Source organism: Lactuca sativa, chromosome 6, assembly GCF_002870075.4.
Source record: "Lactuca sativa cultivar Salinas chromosome 6, Lsat_Salinas_v11, whole genome shotgun sequence".
Taxonomy (NCBI): domain Eukaryota; kingdom Viridiplantae; phylum Streptophyta; class Magnoliopsida; order Asterales; family Asteraceae; genus Lactuca; species Lactuca sativa.
The window spans coordinates 3,422,966-3,444,451 of NC_056628.2; the positions used below are offsets into that span (position 1 = coordinate 3,422,966).

Sequence of the window (21,486 nt, forward strand, 5' to 3'; positions counted from 1 at the left end):
ATGTGTTCTTCAAGTTCCCCCAAATGAGCCTCCAATCTCCAGCTAAAGAGGGTCAATTTCTGGATTCAAAAAGAGACCAAAAGCTACCCACCAAACTTCCACAAATAGAGTCAACAAGTCAAAACCCGGAAACAACTCAGCACAATTCACGCGGACCGCGTATGGATCCATGCGGACTGCGTGGGTCACGCTGAATGTGAGAGTTGGGCCATTTAACATGCATTTAAGTCCAATCTTCATTTCTTCAACTTCAGCCCATGATCATAACTCTTTAAGACCCATTTGCCATTCCAAAGCCTTCTAAAAATTGACCCAACACTCCTCCAATTTCTTGTAGCTCGATTCCGTGCCGTCTCATCATCATCTTTGCCCATAAATTAGATCCAAATTGATTTCTTCTTTTACGCATGTACCTAGCCCAATCGCACGACTTCAAGTCTGCAAGCAAATCACATGCCTCCATGAGTCCCGCATCCTTCTAAGCCTCCAATAACAAATAGTCTTCGGAAAATCCTGCAATTAAGCTCAAAAACTAGAAAGTACCCGGTGAAGGAGAAAAATGACAAAAAAAGAAAATATGCATGAAGATTAACTAAAATAAGATGGATTGTGCTAAAAAAACTATAAAAAGAAGTAAATAAAATGAAGCTATCATTATCCAAATCAAATGGGTGGATCATAAGCTTATGGGTATGGATTAGGGTTACACATGACCCCTGATATTCTACATACATATATATATATGTGTGTGTGTGTGTGTATGTATTCATAAGCTAAAATCGGTTAGAGAGAGACACACACCTACCACTTGTATTTTGAAGAGTAATAACCGATTTTAGAGTCTCCATAACCTCTCCATATTCATCCTAATTGTTCTTGGTGTTTTGTGATTCCATTTGAGGCATCACACTTGGGGTGCTAAGCTTTCTTGATGTCAAGTCATTCAAGCTACTACACAAGGTAATATTATAACTAGTTTTTATGATTCAAATATCACCTTGCATGCTAGTTTAGGCTAAATGCTTTGGAAATTTTTATTTCATGTATAATTAGAGAAAACTTAGATCCAAAGCATTAGGGTTGTATGTGCACCATAGGAATGTTAGAGTACATAAAACCTAACAAGGTTACCTAACCATTTACTTTTTCCATTACTTGGATCCTAGACTTTAATAAATTAATGTTTTAAGAAACAATAAAAGGTATTAATTAAGACTAAATATTGAAAATATTAAATGAAACTTTGTTAAATTCTGTTGATAACTGTTAATAATTTTACACCCTGTAAAACCTCTCTCTTGTTGAGTTTCAAGAGACAGTAACATTTGATGGTTATAATTCCTATAACTGGTATAATATCTTAAGGTTCTACATTTAAGATAAATAGAAATTATATAGACTAAAAGATCCCATACCTGAATAACCTCTGTAGGCCAGTCAACCTGATCATGATACATTGATGGAAGTATTATTATGATGATGTTGATGTGTCTCACATCATATTGGAGTAATTAACCTTGACTTGCAGAAAGTCTTGGATAATTATAAAACATATCATATGTCTCATCAAGAAAATTAGATATTCAATCTAACACTAGAAATTGCTTCAAGTCTGTTCAAGAATTAAATAAAGGAAGTTTAAGAGATTGTGTACTCGAATAGACTAATATTTCAGTTAAGGGAAATACAACATAAAACCATAAATCAAGAAAGGACCAAATCATTGGTGTTGTTTCTATTGTGGAAGAAACTAGACACTAAAATAGGAATTTCTACTCTAATCTCATCGAGTTGAAGAAGTCTGACTTAGACAAGGCTTCACGTATCTATATGATAGAACTATTTATTTTTCCATCATTTACTTGAGTATGTTATGCTTAAAGTAACACTAATAATTGATATTATGTGCTAATAATTGGAAGAAGTAATCAACTGATTACAAACGAATGGCATTTCGTGTTGAAGATATAACAAGTGTTGTTATAGTCTTTTATTTAAACAATAGATGTTTTGCCTATCCTTATAGGAACATGTAACAGTTGTAATTAATGAATAAATCTAGATTTACTTATCATTTAATGGATGTTCATATTCATATTCATGTTCTGAAACAATGTATTTTGTGTTAAAGAACATTTTCTCATAATGTTGATTATGATGTAAATCTATAAGCTTTCATTAAATTAATAGTTCTGATCATACCACCTAAATAATCAAATGATATTTTATTCAAACTTATCTGTGTCATAATCATAATGACTATATAAATAAGAAAAACATATACCAACTTCAAAAGGATGCAATTTTTGAAGGAAAATGAGTTTGATTCATTTGATATATATGAATCCTGGTTATACGGGAAGATGATTCACAAGTGTCTTTATTTATTAGTAGTTAAAGAACAAAAGGATTGACAAAGAATTATACATAAGTGATGTATGTAATCTTCTCAATCCATGAATAGATTTGGTGATAGATGTTTATTCAATTTCACTTACCACTTTTATTCGTTATGGTTGAAACTTTTGATTTCCTTAAATTGTTTCATAATGAAGATTGAAATACAACTTAATGAGATCATCATTAACCTTTCCTCGTGATAAATAAAATGAGTTTTGTAAACCAAGTCTTCTTGGAACATCTTAGGAGTTGTGGAATTGATTCACAACTCATTCCGACAAAACACTCACTCGTCATTAGTATGGTTCTTGTAGCACAGGATCCCCTGGTCACTTGGATCTATCTTTTGATGTTCGAGGTAGCCTTCATATTCTCTAGTGGGATAGGGTCACTTGGCCACTGGTTGAATGTCGATAGTACATGTTTTTGAAGAGGATAAGGATAGACCTTTCAATCTATTATATGATGTTATAAGAGAACTAATTACTTTATAATTTTTTGAAATTATGCTCACTGCAACAAATATATATTGTATATATATAAATTTTCCAACCAAACAAGTGGATTAAATAATTTCATTAGAATAAGCATGTAATGGTTTATCCTTATCTAAAAGGTATGGATTCATGGAGCTTATGTTATACAATGAGCTTAACCACTCTAGCATCCACTAATTGCATTTATGTAGACTATATGAACTGATTGTTTAAGATGAAGTCTCCACTAATCCCACTAACTTTCATTCCAGAAGACAAGTGCTTAGAAAGTTCTTTTTCTAAGTGGGAGCTATTCAGAATTTTAAGTGCTAAAGATCCATAAACTAAATACATCACAGTTTGGAACTAGCAAGTCTTCAACTGTTGTTAAATCTACTCAATAATTGATCAGAAACTAAAAAAACACATAGAGATGCATTCATGTATGATTATCAAGTATGGGCTTGATTAATCTTCCTCGATATAGTTTGACCATAAAGAGTAAGTAAGTTTTCAAAGGAGAAAACATACATGAATGAAAATCTTCTCAGATTTAAGCTAACATCTCAAAGTAAGAATCTTATTTCTTATATGAACGAAAGATATGGACGAAGCTTAGTCTCTACTTTTCGAGCGCGACGAATTCGAATATAGTTTTGTAAATCTGAGATACAATAAGAATTAGCCGACGGGGTCTAAACAAAAGTTGTAGTACTCGTAAATACCAACGCGTGGATATAAATAACATAGAAAATGGAACTCGTACATGGAAGATACGGACGAGGCTTAGAGACTACTTTACTATAAAACTCCTAGAAATAAAGGGTGAACTCCTCATATTTTCTTCACACCATAAGCCTTCCTTTCTCTCTCTAACTTCTCCCTAGCCTCCCTAAACCCCTCCCAAGTCTAGGGAACCTCCATAGCACGTGAAGGAATCCCCGGAGTGCCAGACGCCTCCGAGAAGAAAAGCTTTCAGCTCGGAAACGCTGCTCCAGCGAAGCCCGATTTTCCATAAAACCCGTTGTAAGTGAGCTACGCCTACGCTATTTTTTAAATAGATTTAATTTAATTATAGTAACGTTATTAGGAACTTATAATAACTACTTTGGCTATTATTATGAGTTATATTGAGTGTTATTTAACGCTTATATAATAGTAATAATAGCTAGACTATTAATTAGTCGCGGTTAACGTTAAAAACTAAACCCTAGAGGTATTGATACTAGGTTTTTTCGAGGAAAATTGTTTTGAGATAGAAGCGTTGTCTGAGTTCAGAATCACCACCTAATCAAGTGAGTGCATAGTCCCTTTAATGAACATGATTTTAATATAAGTATTGATTGAAGTATTAATTATATGTTTATGTGCGAGTTAATTGATGTTGCCTGAAATACGTGTTAAAAAACATATCTGATTATATATGATGATTTAGGATAAAGAGTATACCTAAATTAATTATGAGGAATATTGTATTTTCTTACGAGTACAAGTGAGTTATAATCAGAGAATAGAACTTTAGTATATGTCATTTATCCGGGAGCATGGATTAGACACAATCATTGTCCCTAGTCTGAGAGTATGGATTGGATATAGTCAAGTGTCATTAATTCGGGGGTATGTGTAACAATTGGTAAAAATAGGAACGATCGTACGATGCTATGTTTTGATTATTAATAAATATGAGTATTTTATCAAGAATGGTTGAAAGAATTTAACCTCTTTTATTTAAATAAGTTCTTGTGAAATATAAAACAAGTAACTAATGATAAATTTCTTTATGATGTATGACTACGAACCATCACCGGTTTGTGAAAACTAGCATATAACATCATTTGAATGCAACAAACTTAATTTTTGTATCAACATGTATCTAGTTGATAATTAAGTTAGGTTCTATGTAAAACGTGTGCTTAATAGTTGTGGAGGATCTAAATTTGACAAATATACAAACCAAAGTGACAAAACGTGTTTAACGATATGGTTAACTGGTTAAATGTCACGAAATTATACATTGGTCAATAAATTTTATATTTAAATAAATTAAAATATAAAATGAATTATTATAAGGTATAATTAGAATGTATTTAAGTGTTTTTGAATAAAAAGAATAAAACATAAACATTAAAGTTCAAATACACAAAAACTACATTGTTATTTTATACTAAGTATACATGTATGTATTTGTATATATGTATTATTATCTAGTGAATGACTAGTTATGGGTCATGACTTAAAGTGATTTCATGTAAGTTTTATGATGTCTAAATCAATTAAGATAAGAGAATTGGTGGAGATAAGTGCCAACTTAACTAATAAGTGCTTAATCACTTAAGACATTTTACTAAGAATGCTTCTTAATCCCTCTTCTAGTTTTCGAGAGTAATACATTCCCTCTACTTAACTAGAAATCCTAAATAACTAAATAATTAGTAGTTAGTTAGTTAACTAACCCAATCTCTAAGCAACCACCCAAGCAAGTGGCTAGACAAGATCACATCACTTAAACTCACATCCCATCACAAGCTAGTCTAGGTTTTGTCCCCTTATCCTCTTCCACCCTTTCCTCCTTCATAATCACGAAATTTCCTCATCATTTTACCCTAAATTCACCAGCCAATACTCCAGGGAATTACTCTCAACCTTCATCTCATTTTTAGCCACAAGAACCTCCTTCCAAAGCCATCAAAACCGTGAACTAAAGGGCTGCTGTCCCTTTTGTGTTTCAGCCACAATTTCACCCATCTACACCTTCCTTTTGCTTGATATTTTTACCACCAAATACCCCTGAAAGTTAGTTGTTATGCTACTCAAAATTATAGATTAAAAACAGTGAGTAAACTACCCTTTTTCTTACTCTTTTGCTGTGAAGTTTTCGTGACAGCAACATAGCCAAAACAGTGACTGTTTTGGAGCATCAAACCAACACCCAAAAGTTCTTCATCTTCAAGCTTCCATTATTCAAGTATTCACATAAGGTGAGTTCATACCCCTACATTTTCATGTTTTCTTCAAGTTTTAAGGGGGGGAATACAAGTTAGAACACTAAACATAACTTAAATTTAAATGACAGCTTTCTACAGAAAAGTTGAGTCCTGTTCACGGACTGTTTTGACCATCTTAAACTTAATATCTTTCAAAACTGTATAATATTCAAATATTTCAAGTTTATAACTTTCTAAGGACTACTCGCACACGTTCATACGATTTTTCTACAATTTATGGCGATTTTTATAAAACTAGCTATCATTTCAGAAGTGATTTCGGACCAGTCTGTGAAGATGTTAATTTTCACACTAGTTTGAGACCACTAAAAATCATAATAAAAATTAGGAACAAATTAGACTCATTTTATAAACTCTCATAGGTGACGGATTCAGTTTTTAACTTACGATGATTTTTCTATGAGTTTTCTAAAAACAGGGACAATAAAGGGTAAAATTGCCAAAAGTGGTTTATAGATTTATTAACACCTTCTAACATTTTTGAGCAATTTTTATACATTAAGGAAGTTAAAACACAATCATTTAAATATGTTTAATTACCATTTTTACAAAAGTGATAAGCACAAAAAGGTCTTTAGTATCAAACTTAAGGATTATTTCATGCAAAGTTTCTAATAAAAACGTAAGAATATGAACAACAATTACGAAACATACCAAATCATCTTTTAAAATTTATACATATATATAACCATTTACATATATATGTTTTGTTTACAAACTTGTCTTCTACATCGAAAATATACATATATAGTTTATGAAACTCTACTCCATTTGTATCCTGTTGAGCAAATGGTAAAATATTGTCAAATGCATATCTAAAGATTTCACGTCGTTTTCATAGCTATCCCAGTCTTAGGGAATGATCATTTATACAAACATTTTCAACACAAAAACACGTAAACTCGTTGAACAAATTTAGTGAGTTTTGTCTTCAGGGTACCTTATAAAGTACACACGAAAGTCCTGTTAAGTATAACCAGAGTCTCTTGTAGGGAGAACGTGATAGTTGTGTATAGATCTATACTGGGTCCGACAATCCCGCACCTTAGCTGCTTGCAACAGCTAGACCGGCAGGTCTGGGGGTGACAAATGTCATAACGAAATTGACACCTAAAGAACGTTGCGAACAAGGCATTCTGGGTCAATCAAGCATGGTTATAAGATAAAAATTAAAACTCACATAAAACAACAACGACACTTTTAGTTTACACAAAGACAATCTTCAAACAATTTTATATACAAACAAAACTGCATAACATCATTTTAAGTAGGAAAATTACTTATACGCTTTGGTCTTTGTTCATTTAAGGCCACATTTCATTTTAGGAAAAATATAGGATTTTCCGGAAAACAAACATTACTACATTTCATAGAAAAGGTTTACAAATATACATACAAATGTTTATGAACTCACCAACTTAAATGTTGATACTCTCTTTTCAAATAACTTGTATTCTCAGGAAATCAGTAAATCAGGTAACAACTGGCTTTGAGGATGGGACGCTTAGGCGTCTAAACAAATCTTTTGACAACATATTGTAATTGATATTTTGAAACATGTAATACATACAAATGATGTAACTTTTTCAATTATATATATGTTGGTTGTGTTTGCTTTGAACATTTATACTCAACTGTTATGATACACTACATGATAGTCACCCGCCCCTAGACGTTTCCGCCATCCTGGTTTGGGGTGTGACAGTATGGATTAAGACATAGCCAGTTGTCCTTAGTCCGGGAGTATAGATTAAGACATAGTCATTCGTCCCTAGTCCGAGAGTATGGATTAGGCATAATGATTCGTCATTAATCCGAGAGTATGGATTAGTCATTCGTCCCTAGTCCGAGAGTATGGATTAGGCATAACCATTCGTCATTAATCTAAGAGTATGGATTAGGTAATCCGTTCATTTATGATCTGGGAGTATGGATTAGGTAAAACGGTTAATCTTGGGTTTGAGAGTATGGATAGTCTCGTTGTGAGGATCGACGGGGTGGGATAAGAGTTGCTTATACATATATGGTGAAATTGTATATTTTGTGAGTTCTAAATTATATATATGATATAACATTGTGGGATTGAAATCCCTATGTACTCACCAGGTTTCCCAACCTGACCCACTCTGTTTATTTATATCACAGGTGTTGATATGAAGTCACATTACACTGAGAGATTAAGGAGTTATAAATCACTAGTGATAATGAATGTAAGTTCTGTTTATGCTTATGTTTCTGTATTGACGATGACATCCCAAATGTTTTAAAATGAATAAAAATACTTTTATTCGGAAATGCTTTGATAACGTATTTATCATGTTTTACTGGGAACAAATTCCGCAAACATTTTTATTACAAGAGGTACTATGATTTTTATAAAACATAAACAAAATTGGTCTTTTCTGGCCGAGAAAATGGGGATGTCACAAGAAACAAGTAAGCAATTTTAGGGTTTCCTTCAAAACCCTCATCATCGATCATCAGAAGCTGAGATCGCCGATAAACTCGGCCTGAAGAAGACTGTGGGGAAGTATCATAATAAAACTGAATCCGCGCAAGTGTCATGACTAAAAAATGATGCTTAGAAGAATCAAAAGCTTCCAAATAAGCCACAAATTCTAGGATTTTGAAAACAATGAAGAGCCCGTCGATTGTCCCCATTGATCGACTGATCCTTTAGCTCGATCTAATGAGCGGTTGAAGATGAATGGGTACATTCAGATTCAGAAAATCGAAATCAATTACTGATGAGGATCGGTGGAAGCTTTTTTATGGTGGAATAGGATTTTTGATAGTGAACAGCTGTGAATATAAGAATGAGAAGAAATTAGGTCAAAGTCAAAATAACTAGCATAGTTTTAGGAAGTATTTGTGGAAGTTATTTATAAAATTACTTTATTACCCTTATTTATTTATTTAATTAATTATTTAATTTTGATTGGCCCACATTTATGCATACAATAACACAATAATTAGTTTAAACAAATAAACCTAGCGCTCTCTCTCTCTCTCTCTCTCTCTCTCTATATATATATATATATATATATATATATATATATATATATATATATATATATATATATATATAACAAAAATAAATAAATTATATAAAAAACGAAAAATAAAATTAAAAAACCATATGTTGTAAAAAAAATTTGCATACTACAAGGATCAAATTTAAATTTTAAACCCAATTTTATGACTGATTTTAAAAAAAATAATAATAACGAAATTAACCATGAAACTACTTAAGTGGCTAAAATGATAGTTATGCGTAAAAGTTGTGGCCGTAGCCTACCAAAAAGAAATGTTAAGTCTTTTCTCCAACTGGACATTGTAAACCTTGTTTTATGATATTATTACATAAAGTTTTTATTGCATTCATCTTATATCCAAATAAAACACCTTTGCATGTGTTGAGACACGAAACAATCTTATTCAATCATTTGCAATTGCAAATTTATTGTATCGATTACTAAAGAATGTAAATTAATATCGCTATTTACCATATAATATTGGATTTATTAAATCTCTATATTATGCTGTTTAAAGCTTACATTTATGACCATGATAAAAAAAATACATGTAATATTAACGGATTATATCCAATGACATTCGATCTTTTTTTTCATATATATATATATATATATATATATATATATATATATATATATATATATATATATATATATATATATATATATATATATATATATATATATATATATATATATATATTATCATTAAGGGAATATAATTATGTAATAAACGAATATATTTGATTTTTGTATTTTTTTATTAAAAGAAAAAAAAAAAAAAAAGGCAAGGTTTGGGCTTCTGAGTTAGGCCTCATTTTGTATGAACGGACAAGAACCAACCACCCTTCTCTTTCACCCTCACTTTTTCCTACAAGTACCCCTCGCATTCATCGCCGCTTCCATTTTCCACCACCTCCCTCTCAAACTGGCGACTTATAATCACGAAACCTCTCTCCTTCGTGAAATCAAACCAAAGAATCGAAGAATTATGGTATGTTTTCGTCGTTTTAGTGTTTGTTTTCTGCTTTTTTGTGTGTGTTTTTGGGTTTTTGAGTTTTTGAGTTGATGATAATGTAGGGCGCCGGAGGACCTGTTGAGGAAGATAACAACAGGTGGCCACCATGGTTGAAGCCTCTACTTCGTGAAAGCTTCTTTGTTCAATGCAAATTACATGCGGATTCACACAAGTCGGAATGTAATATGTACTGTTTGGATTGCATGAATGGTCCTCTGTGTTCTCTGTGTCTCAATCACCATGAGGACCACCGCGCCATTCAGGTATTTGTTCTTGTTCTTCTTCTTCCACTTTTGTTTCATGGGTTTTAACCATTTTTGAATTCAAACATATGAACACCTTTTTAATTTCCAGTCAGTTTAGTACCAAATTATGAAATTCAACATCATCTTTAACTCCTTTTGTATTCACCGATTCATCAGCCTAACAGCTTTTTCGTAACCAAATTATGTACTATAGCATCTGGATTTTACCCAATTTGAATAAAATCATCTGGTTTCTCACCGAATTTGACTTTCACTCGGTTTTCTCAACCAATTTGGAAATTTTGGTGAATTCGGCAAACTGGTCTTTCAATTTTGCTGGATAATTTATAATGGAGAAATTGAATTTTTGTGATTGATTTGCAGATACGACGGTCATCATATCATGATGTGATTAGGGTATCTGAGATTCAGAAGTTCTTGGACATTGCTTCAGTACAAACTTATGTTATCAACAGCGCAAAAGTTGTCTTCTTAAACGAACGACCACAACCAAGGCCAGGGAAAGGAGTTACGAATACATGTGAAGTTTGTGAGCGTAGCCTTCTTGATTCCTTCAGATTCTGTTCACTTGGATGCAAGGTAAGATCATCATCATCATTCGTCATTCATCAATGTATTATGAATTAATTTAATTTTTGGGAAATGCTGAATTTTATTTTAATTTGTTCACCTACTCCTCTGTTTCGTGGTTGACTTGAAATCATTACGTGTAGTCCTGCGAATGGTAGTCAATGACGAATTTTTTTCTGGGTTTTCGGAATCATTTTATATCTTTTTCACTGGGTTGATGATGGTACTTTGATTGAACATTCGAACATGGATTTAATCTCAACCATCGAACTAGGTTTTTGTTTATGATCATGATTTTGACTTTTTGCTGACCATCATGAGTGGGAATCGGAGAATATGGACATTGAATGATTGGTTATTTGAAATTCAATGGAAAAAATCCAAATCAGATTCCTTTTCGTTTTTACATTTTGAATAATCAATGATCGAATTCATTGTTTATGATATGTACAGATTGTTGGGACATCCAAGAATTTCGAAAAGAAGAGGAAGATCTTGCCGGAGAAAAAGCATTTGTTAATGGCTGTGTCGGATTCCGATGACTCATACAGCAGTGGTAGCCATCTCCGGCAGCTGAGCAACCACAATAACATCAGAATTCACAGCTTCACGCCGTCAACGCCACCTCCGACCGCCGCAAGCTTCAGAACAGCAAAGAGGAGAAAGGGTATACCCCACAGAGCACCAATGGGAGGACTAATCATAGAATGTTAAGTCAACCAGCCCCCTGAACTTTTACTTAATTACCCAAAGGTCCCCCTCTGTTGCAAAATTCTTACATTTCCAAACGCAAGTGCTTTTTACCTTAAAGAGCCTGTGTGCCGAATTTACCCTTTAATCCCCTCCATTTGTACAAAGAAGCAGCCTATAGGATATAGTAATGGAATAGACACTCTTGGAATATAGAAGGGCTTAATTGAAAAAAAATAAAAAGTTGTAAGAAAATGTCAAATATTTGGTTTATAGAACACGTTTTTTTTTTTTTGGAAAAATGTAATTATGGTGTGGTAGTACGAATCAAAGCATGAATGATACCGATGTACTTGTATGAAATATAAAAAAAATGTGAGGCCTATATTGGGAATAAAAATATGTTTGGTGTCTATCATTGATTTGATGGAAACTAGTGTTTTAGTGGGGAGGTTTCCGGTGCTAATCTTGATGAGTTGATGGAACATCATGGTATCTTAACATTTTTAATTCATACCATTAAGTGATTCTTATCATATAGAAAGATACTTAAATAATTATTATAAAATATCGATAAGATATATTATTCCATATATATTCATAAAATTTCTCTATCTAAGGTCAAGGAGGAACTTAAGAAAAAAACAACTTGTAGTGAAGGTAAGAAAGAGTTGCTCATCTTTAGGGGTGAGTTTGGAACCGAAAAACTCAAAATTCAAATCGAATCGAAATCGATTTTAGAGCAAACCATATTCAGATTTGGTATTTGGTCTGGTTTGAGACCAAACCGAACTTCGAATTTGGTTTTTGGTTTGAGTTTTGGTTTCATGAAGTTTAGACCAAACCGAACCGAAAAACCAAATTGGATTAATTAATTAATTAAAAAAATATTTTATATTTATATGTTAAATTAAAAAATTTAAAATAAATCACATTTTAGCCCTTTTAGCAATTTGGTATCCTCAATATCCAAGTCAAACCAAACCGAATTGAGATTTAATTTTCGATTTGGCTGGGAGGGATTTGAATTCGGTTTGCTTCGGTTTTCGATTTAGACAAAAAAAATCCAATTGAGGAAACTGACGAACCCATAAACCAAACTGATTCTCACCCCTATTCATCTTTGCCCTTTGTGGGGTAGCGGTTGGGAAATGATGAATAGTTTAATGTGGACGATATGGAAGATGAATCAAAAGTTAGGAATGATTTGACACGTTGGATCATGTTAACATTGGTTATTCAGACGATGCATGTCATCATTTTTTTCACTTGAAGTCCTCAAATTCGTTTAGGTTTCACTACAAGAAAAACAGTCTTTTACGACGCGCAAACAACGACACTCACTGATTTATGTTACGCAAAAGAGAGTGACACTAAAAAAGTGACGTCTCTTCAAAAAATTTAAGGATTTATGTCACGCATTCTTGCGTGCCCTTAAATTAGTGTCTAAATAAAAAAAATAAAAAAAAAACACGGAGGGCACCTATAATAAAATGTGATGTATGTCTACTAAAGATGTCGCTTTATAAATTTTAATGGAGCACGCCCATCCGGTGGGAAATGAAATCCTAAAAAATTAAAAACCCCACATCTTTTTCTTCTTTCCCTCTTCCCCACATTATCGATGCTCGTTCCTTTCCCTCTTGTCTCTCTCGGTCGCTACCTAGGGTTTTTATTGAAAGCTTGAGTTGATCGACTGAGGTAACCAAAGGTCAAGCGAACCGGGAAAGGGTTTTCAGTGAAATCTACTGTTACTCTTTGAAATCGGATCCAATCCTACCTTCGCCTCATCCTTTTTGTCTCTATCAGTTTCTACCTAGGGTTTTTCGTGAAAGCTTGAATCGATCGACTAAGGTAACTAAAGGGTAAGCGAACTGGGAAATGGAAGCAATAAATCCAACAGTCACTCTCAAATCGATTCTACTGGACAAGGTTTCAATTTGGGGCTCTCTACATTCTTATCGATTCTACTTTCATTCAAGCTTACATCGGTTTTTTTGGTATACAGTAACCGAAGCTTACATTCTCATCGATTCCACTTTCTCTCTCTTAACAAAATATCTCATATTCTCAAAAAGCCCTAAACCAGCCATCGCCGGCTATCACCTCCACCATCGTTCACGTCATCCTACTTCCCAGATGGTGTGTGTGTGCGCGCAGCAAGACTGAACAGAAAATGGGAAAGAAAAGAAAAAATGAGCAGAAAGATAGAGAAGAGAGTTTAAGGACGAGGGGAGGATGCGTCGGAGCTGTGGTACTGTTCTTAATGTCTTTTCAAAATACAGTAACCTTATTATGGGCTTGAAGAAAAAGATGATCGTTTTCTCTGTTTTGTAGTTCTAGATGGTATGGGTTCACCCTGATATGGTTTAGAGAAGTGTACGTCATCTTTAAAGATCACAATCATCCATACCTTATTTTGAATTTCGCTTGCTCTCTCTCTCTCTCTAAACATTTCCTCTCTTCTTTCTTTCTAAAACCCTAGTCTATCATCATTACAGAGGAATTTTCGTGTTGCTTTCCACCATCTGTGTTGAACAAGACCATTTTCACTAGACCAAGCTTTGAATTGGAAAAAAAGAGTTGTGGTCAAACTTGGTTGTTGGTTCCATTGAAAATGATTAAGTCGGAGGTTGTCCTAAAAGTTGAAGGTATTGTTGTTGAACTTATGGAAGGGGGGCCTAAAAGTTGAAGGTATTGGAGTTTTCATAGATATTCATGAATCAAATTCTTTATTTGTTTCTTTTTCTCCCTTTTGAAACTTAAATTCGCAAAATTTCAGGATTAGTGGTAAGATTTTGCAATTAGAGAGTGTTACACAGTCAGAAGCCATGAGGAGGCGGTATCGCTACTTGAGCCATTTTTCTTTAACAACCACGTTTCAGGTATGTTTGAAAGCTTGCTTAAATAAACAAAGGAAGCTATGGACCATATGCTTCAGCAACTCCTGTTGGTTATAACCCCGGTTCAGCTGCTACAGCTGCCAATTCCACCTCTAATGAAGACCTTGGTGGGTCCCACTCCCAGTTTAAGGAAACTAATGTTTACATCACTAACCAGCAGGTTAGTTTCATTTATTCTACTTCACATTTTTAATTTTTAATTTTGTTTTGAGTGCTTAAATCACCCATTATACGGATATATTTTCACAGATAGAATGAAGATGTTAGCCATACCTATATCAAACTATTATGCACATTTTCTATTTTTTTTTAAATATTAAGTATCTATGGGTTATATGAGAAGGAGCGGGACATCCTTATTAAGAAACACATGGTTTGCTATTCTACTTCTAATAGCCATTTGTCTACAGAAGCTTAGTTATACATAAAGGAGTAATTTGTAAATGGGTTTACTCAATTATAACACTTGTTATCTAATTGCAGGTTTCTATTGTAATAGTAAGCAAATATTTTATCACAAGTGGGAGATGCTTAAAAACTTTCAGGTACCACTACTACTACTACTACTACAATTCACTATTAAAACCTCGCTCTTTTAATCTGTTTTATTTCATATTTTTTATTTGATTTGTATTGCAGAACTCGGAGTTTTGTAATCAATTTTATCGGTCTTATTTTGTGTTGATTGTGCAAGAAATATTTGATGTGATGACCGACACTTTCATTTAAGTTGTGCATGTGTTGGTGCTGCAACACTTATTCTGTCTGGTATGTATATCATCTCTAGTCTACTTTTTATTTGAATCATATGCAAGTATATAGGAGTATAATATTTGTTGACGTGGCAATTAATTGTAGGTGGAATCTGGGTCATTAACTGAGTCTTTGTGGGACACGTCAACTGTTTCGTATCCGTATCCAAACAACGGGATGTTTGTGAGAGAGTACACTATTAAGCTTCTTGGTGCCTCTTTTCCAAATATTCCAGCATCTGAGGTATAAAAACTACAACTGCAAGTGATGTTTGTTTATTTATGTCATATTTAGATATCTGATGGATGGATGTAATGTAATTCTTTCAGGTTGCGAAATTTGTGAATGGACTGTTTGCGAATGTGAACCTAATCACTTGACCAGTCAGTTATTTCTCAATCTTACTCTGCATCATTCGCTTCCTATGAAAACCTTGAAATGCCTTCAAAGAAACTTCTGTCTTCATTAATGCACAAGCCTTCAATATTAACCGATGATGTAGATGCTGCATCAAAGCAAGATGTATCAGGTCAGCAAGTTTATATTAGTCTTTTTTCTACATACAATCATACTTGCCTGCCCTTGCACCAAGGACCTACTTTAAACTCAAGCAAAACAAGAACAAGAAAGGAAAGAAAAAACCAGAACAGAGGACAATTACTTGGTGCCAAAGTCTCTTCCTTAATAAGCAAAACAAAGAAGATTCTGAATACAAATAAAGATGCAACACAGACATATATTTATACTAGACACATAATGAGTTTGACTCTAACACAAAAACTAGGAAGAAACTTAATTTCCTATTTTACCCCTAGAACTAAAAAGCTCTTATTTTTTTAGACTCGATTGGTGATAAACAACAATATTCATGAGTTGGCATCATGGATATTATATATAATCAGGGCTGGTCCATTGATTTAGATAGGTAAAATGTTTTTTTTTATTTTTTTATTTTTTTATTTTCTTAATTGATGATTTTGAATTGTTTTTTTTGTTCATGAATTTGGTAGGTTAGATAGCCTAGTGTGGTTGTTTGGAGCAGGATGTCAACCAAGTTCAACTAATGACCCTTTTGGTCTACGAAGAATCTGATATGGTCCAAGTGTTGACTGATTTAAATTGTCATATGATCTTGAAGAAAAAGACACTTCTGAAAGCTTCTACAGCCCACTAGACAGAAAGAGAGCCTTCGTTTCTTCTTTATAGTTATCCTATGACAAAATTGGGCCATGAATCAGCAAACCTTTCCCTCAACAACTCCACCTCTTCATCTCTATGCACAAGAATCACACATATGCAAAAACAATAAGCTTCCTCATCTATATTTTTCAATAATTATAAAATATAGTTTATATATATTTATATACCAGTTCTCTAAATAATGGCACAGGGATCCCGATTCTGTGGCCAGAAAGTATCATCTCCCATGGTCTTTTGGCCTTCTCTACATCTCCTTTCTCATCACAGAGGGAAACTTGGTGGGGGAAAGAAAGCTGCTTCAGTACCTGTAGCAGACAAATTGGAAGGATATTTGTGAGGGTAAGAATGTAATTTTCCATTCCAGGAAAAAAAGTGTAAATTACTTGCCTGGATGGAAAATGATGGCATAAAAGGCTCTAAAAGGCAAGCAAGAAGATAAACTACTCCCACTGAAGTTTTCAGTACTATGGAACATGAAGGTAGGTCTTCTCTGTAAAGCTTCCAGAATTTACTTTCCTACATCAAGTTAATAAATAAACCCATTCAAGCATGCTTAACCAATGTCTGAACTACAATTTATTTGATATGATGGAATGGAATCACAACAATGTAATGGAATGGATTGTTACATTCCATTACCATGTTTGGTTGTCCCTTTTTTTGTAGACTTACTTGTAGATACGCGTTGCCCTCACCAGATATACTCATTGCAATTTTCAATCCTTGTTTTAGCTTGACCTGTATGTCAATTTGTAAAATATAATATTCCAATGAGGAGTCATTTCAGAATATCTAGAATGTTCTTGTATCAAGAATTACCTTCTCCATGGCCCAAACAAAGTAAAAGAATATGATCTTTAAAGAAAACACATTAGAAGTCGTACCTGAGTTACTGGTTAAGTGAGAATTTAAGTTTTATGTAAGTTAGATTATTTTAGATAATAATCAAAATAAAAATTAAATGTTACATATTCTTAGAATATCATTATTTTATCTTAACATTAAATTATTTATGAGCTTTTTGAAATCATGTCCCAAAATTGGTTACCATGACTTGAGGATATGAATGTGATTAAACGTCGAGTACTCACCATCTAATCAAACTTTTATGATTAAAAAGTACAAATTGGTGGCAAGTTGACAGTTGGACTGTAGCAAAGGAAAGGTCATCTTCTTTTACTTTGTTTGGGCTGATTCATGGCCCAATTTTGTCATAGGATAACTATAAAGAAGAAACGAAGGCTCTCTTTCTGTCTAGTGGGCTGTAGAAGCTTTCAGAAGTGTCTTTTTCTTCAAGATCATATGACAATTTAAATCAGTCAACTCTTATCTGCTGTCTTTTGATTGATTATAATTTATAGTTGTTGATGGGTGTTTCTTTTAGGTCCAAGTGTTGGTAGAAAAAGATAGAAACTTGGACGTACAACATGCTTTGGAAGTTGCTGCTTCTGTGCAATCTTTGAAAATAGATGTTGTAACCATACGAGAGGTAGACATATTCTTGTTTCTTGTCATTTGTATTGCATTTGATGATAATGATTAGGAGGGCATTTATGTCTTTTTTTATAAATATTTTTATAAAAAAATATTTATAAATCTTTTTTTATAAATCTTGTTTCTTGTCATTTGCCGCCAAGGTATATATCATTCTTATATAAAATGAAATTGTAAATTTTTAGATTCTTTTTTATAAATCTTTTTATATTTTTTTTTAAAAAAATAGGTTGTGGGAAAGGTGATGCCAGAGCTAAATGGAAAGCTTACTGGAATGGATTTTAGGGTTCATGGTTTGATGGGTTTAACCAACCAAATAGTCTTAGGTTATGTTCCACAATTGCCCCTGATATAGGCTCGATGCTCTCAACTAGTCGGCCATCAAATCTTCTGAATACATCAACTGGTATGATGATGATGTAATACCTTTTCTTATTTTGCTCGCTAAAAGACACAACTGTGATGAAATTTGGGCACACAATGCACTCAGAATGCTGTCACAAGATGATTAAGCGTAATAAGTAAGTCAATCTAAACTTGTCTTGGATTAGTTCATTTCCAAATCTTGTGAAATTTTAGCTAAATTTCAATGGATTTTATTACAGATACTCTTGTCCCATATGCTCAAAATCAGTAATGGATATATCTATGATGTGGAGAGACTAGATGAAGAGGAGCAATTATTGAATCTGTGACTAAAAATTTAATTTTAAACAACAAATTCTTGATCATCTTTCGTTTCTATAAGTTGGTTTGTTTTGTAATTCTCAGATTGAAGCTACTGTGATGCCTGAAGATTACAGACAAAAGAAGGTATTATATTACGAGTTTCTTGAATTTTGAATCTTGAAGAGATTGAAACTGTTAAGTTTTAATGTAATTCTTTCTCCACTTCACTTGTGTTGTGTGTGGATTGATTGATTTGGGGAACAGAGAGGCTTCCAAATATGAAGAAAGCTCCTACTTGAGGATACTTTTGGACAGCAGAGATGCGTCAAGGTAACATAACATATCTATTTATTGTTGGAGTCTTTATATATTAAGTAGAAAAATTGCTACAAAGTATACATATACTTCCAATTATTCTGATGGTTTGCAATGCCAAAAATTTCCGTTTCCAATTATCATCTTCTCTTTCTATTGCCATATGCTCACACAAATCTCTGTAGCTGATTACACATTAATTTAATTATGCAGGTTTTGAAGTTTTTGATGGAAAAGAATAGTGTTAATGCTCTTCATAGAAAAGTATGTTGGTATTTTAGGAAATTTGGCTAATAATTTAGTTAATTATATAAAAAATGTTGAAATGTTACATTTGTCTACTATTGGAATGATTATTTGATGTATTACATTTGTCTACTATTGGAATGATTGGTTGTATGACATTAACTTTTGTGCAATGTATTGTATTTTTTGTATATGGTATTTTATTTTCTATTAGGAGACATGAAATGCCAATTTAATTTGAAAATCAGTAAATCTATAAATATTTTTTTTTTAAATTAAAATTACGATACGCAAAAATGTGTGTCGTCTTTATTTATGACATGGCCTTTCTTGACAGGGGCTTCCTTAATACGCATTGCGTGTCATAAACACGTGCGTCGTAAGGTTACGACACGTAAATTCGTGTCGTCTTCCTTTATGACAGGGCCTTCCTTGATACGCATGGCGCGTCATAAGCGCGCGTCGTAAATGTGTGTCGTCTCTCTTTATGACAGGGCCTTCCTTGACGTGCATTTGCGCGTCGTCTGAGCGTTTTACGACGCGCAATGAGCGTCATAAAAGGCTGTTTTTCTAGTAGTGTTTCGGGTATTGTTTGGACATAACAAAGGCACTACAAGCTGATCCTTCTGTGACAAGGGTGTGTGAGCCCATAGACCCCCACCAATCATGTTCGGGGATCAATCTAGCCCATATTTATGTGCATTTTGCACCTTTGATTTGTATTTAAGTATAACATAACATCATATTTGGTATTTGTGTAAATTCCAACTACCTAATATGTTTGATGACTGCAGTATACAAACATATTGTACGTATGTGGCCCTACTAATCTGAGGATCATGCTAAATTACACGTTAAATCAAAAGGAAATTTTTAATAAAATCACAATATTTTGGATCAGTTTACGGTTTAGTCATAATTTTTATTTTTGAAGGAGAAAAGTCTCGATTATTTTATATTTTGTCCAATTAACAAAACAGTCCTCATTTTATTTCAATAGAAAAACGAAATATTATCGTATAAAATTAAATAATCGGGACTTTTTTGTTCAAAAAATAAATATTGGTATTAAATCTTAAACTAACCCAAAATATTGGAATTTATGGGAAATTTCTTTTAACTCAATGTTGTTTTGGACAAAAGAAGTATAATACTTTCTCAAAGAATGTATATTTGACGAGTCACACGTGTGGTAAAATTTTGCTCTAACAATTTAATATATATATATATATATATATATATATATATATATATATATATATATATATATATATATATATATATATAAGAGTTGAGTAGACACATAGTATTACACAAATTTTGGTTAATGACTCCAAAAAAACATTTAGAAAATGTGGGGATCAAAATTACTAAGTTGTGACAGCAACTACGACTAACTATGTGATTCAAAGAAGTGTTGAAATTCTACACTAATATCACATAACCAAGTTCTATATTTTTCTTGTGGAATGAAAGAATATGTTGTTAAATTGATGAGATTGCATATCATAATTCTATGAGCATTCTAATTGGCTTGATGCTACATATAATGTACTAATATCAATGCAAGATGCACAACTATTAATGACAAAATAACCTTTATAAGTTTATATAGTTTAAAAGGTGACATAAGAGAATGTCGACACCATGGTAGAGAGGAGGAGTATTATAGTTATGATTATGAAAACTTTCTAAGCCCGAAAACTATTCAATGTTTACCTATATTTGATTGGGATTCTAATTTTTTTTTAATAAAAAAAAAGATACATGACAATTGACATAATGATAAACTTGGTAGATTCATCAAAGCAAATGTCCATCCAAAGTGGGGAATGACTCTTTGATATATGGGCAACTTTAACTTTTGGCAACATGTCGATTGGCTACTTTGAATGGCTCCAATACCCTCCTTATTATCATTATTTTTTTTAACTTATTAAAATATGTCTTAATATTTGCTTATAAAAAGGTAGAATAACAAACATATCCATCATGAAATAGTAATGTATACTTTGATTCACAGTTGTTTGCGGATATATCCAAGATAATCGCATGGCACAAAATTTCCCATTTTAACTATAAAATCACCTAGGAACATTTTATTACATTTTCAATATATTTAGATATGAGAGTAAAATAATCTCTAAATGCATTGAACTTAAACGTACGGTGGGTCATATACCCCGGACACTATGATTAATCTTTAAGGAACACGACTTGGGCTACTTGTTGTATAGAAGTTAGGATGGTCTAAGTGTTAAAAGGAAAAACAAATAAATATTTTACATCATTTTCAACCGTCATTGGAGTTTTGTGTGAGAAGAAGATACATCTGTATTTACCATCATTTTGAGCAACCATATTGTTTTATGTGACAAGATGGTAAAGCCGAAACTAAAGTATAAATTCTATAGAGTGAATATATGATAAAGTCTATTTGATGGTT

At 32.8% G+C, this 21,486-nt stretch overlaps 1 protein-coding gene and 1 long non-coding RNA gene across 6 annotated transcripts; both read left to right on the forward strand.

Moving 5' to 3' along the window:
* Positions 1-9,724: 9,724 nt before the first annotated feature.
* On the forward strand, positions 9,725-11,873 carry LOC111886882 (uncharacterized). Its single transcript, XM_023883124.2, has 4 exons — positions 9,725-9,910; positions 9,997-10,197; positions 10,564-10,779; positions 11,224-11,873. The coding sequence occupies exons 1-4, from the start codon at positions 9,740-9,742 to the stop codon at positions 11,482-11,484; spliced, it is 849 nt and encodes a 282-aa protein (XP_023738892.1). The 5' UTR covers positions 9,725-9,739; the 3' UTR covers positions 11,485-11,873.
* A 518-nt stretch (positions 11,874-12,391) lies between these two features.
* On the forward strand, positions 12,392-19,147 carry LOC111886942 (uncharacterized). Of its 5 annotated transcripts, none has more exons than XR_008224674.1 (14): positions 12,392-13,392; positions 13,469-14,154; positions 14,243-14,523; positions 14,847-14,908; positions 15,003-15,131; positions 15,222-15,359; positions 15,446-15,645; positions 15,957-16,041; positions 16,127-16,795; positions 17,701-17,805; positions 18,040-18,331; positions 18,416-18,623; positions 18,744-18,809; positions 19,008-19,147. It is a non-coding gene; the product is annotated as an uncharacterized LOC111886942 (long non-coding RNA). The 5 variants fall into 5 exon arrangements; XR_008224675.1 differs by having other exon boundaries at positions 12,393-13,839; positions 13,962-14,154; XR_002848616.3 differs by having other exon boundaries at positions 12,394-14,154; positions 14,243-14,345; positions 14,432-14,523.
* The last annotated feature ends 2,339 nt before the right edge of the window (positions 19,148-21,486 follow it).

Coding starts and splice junctions, on each gene's coding strand:
- LOC111886882 (XM_023883124.2), top strand. CDS start 9,740: ATGAACGGACAAGAACCAACCACCCTTCTCTTTCACCCTCACTTTTTC. Junction 9,911..9,996: donor CAAAGAATCGAAGAATTATG/GTATGTTTTCGT, acceptor ATGATAATGTAG/GGCGCCGGAGGACCTGTTGA. Junction 10,780..11,223: donor TCTGTTCACTTGGATGCAAG/GTAAGATCATCA, acceptor TGATATGTACAG/ATTGTTGGGACATCCAAGAA.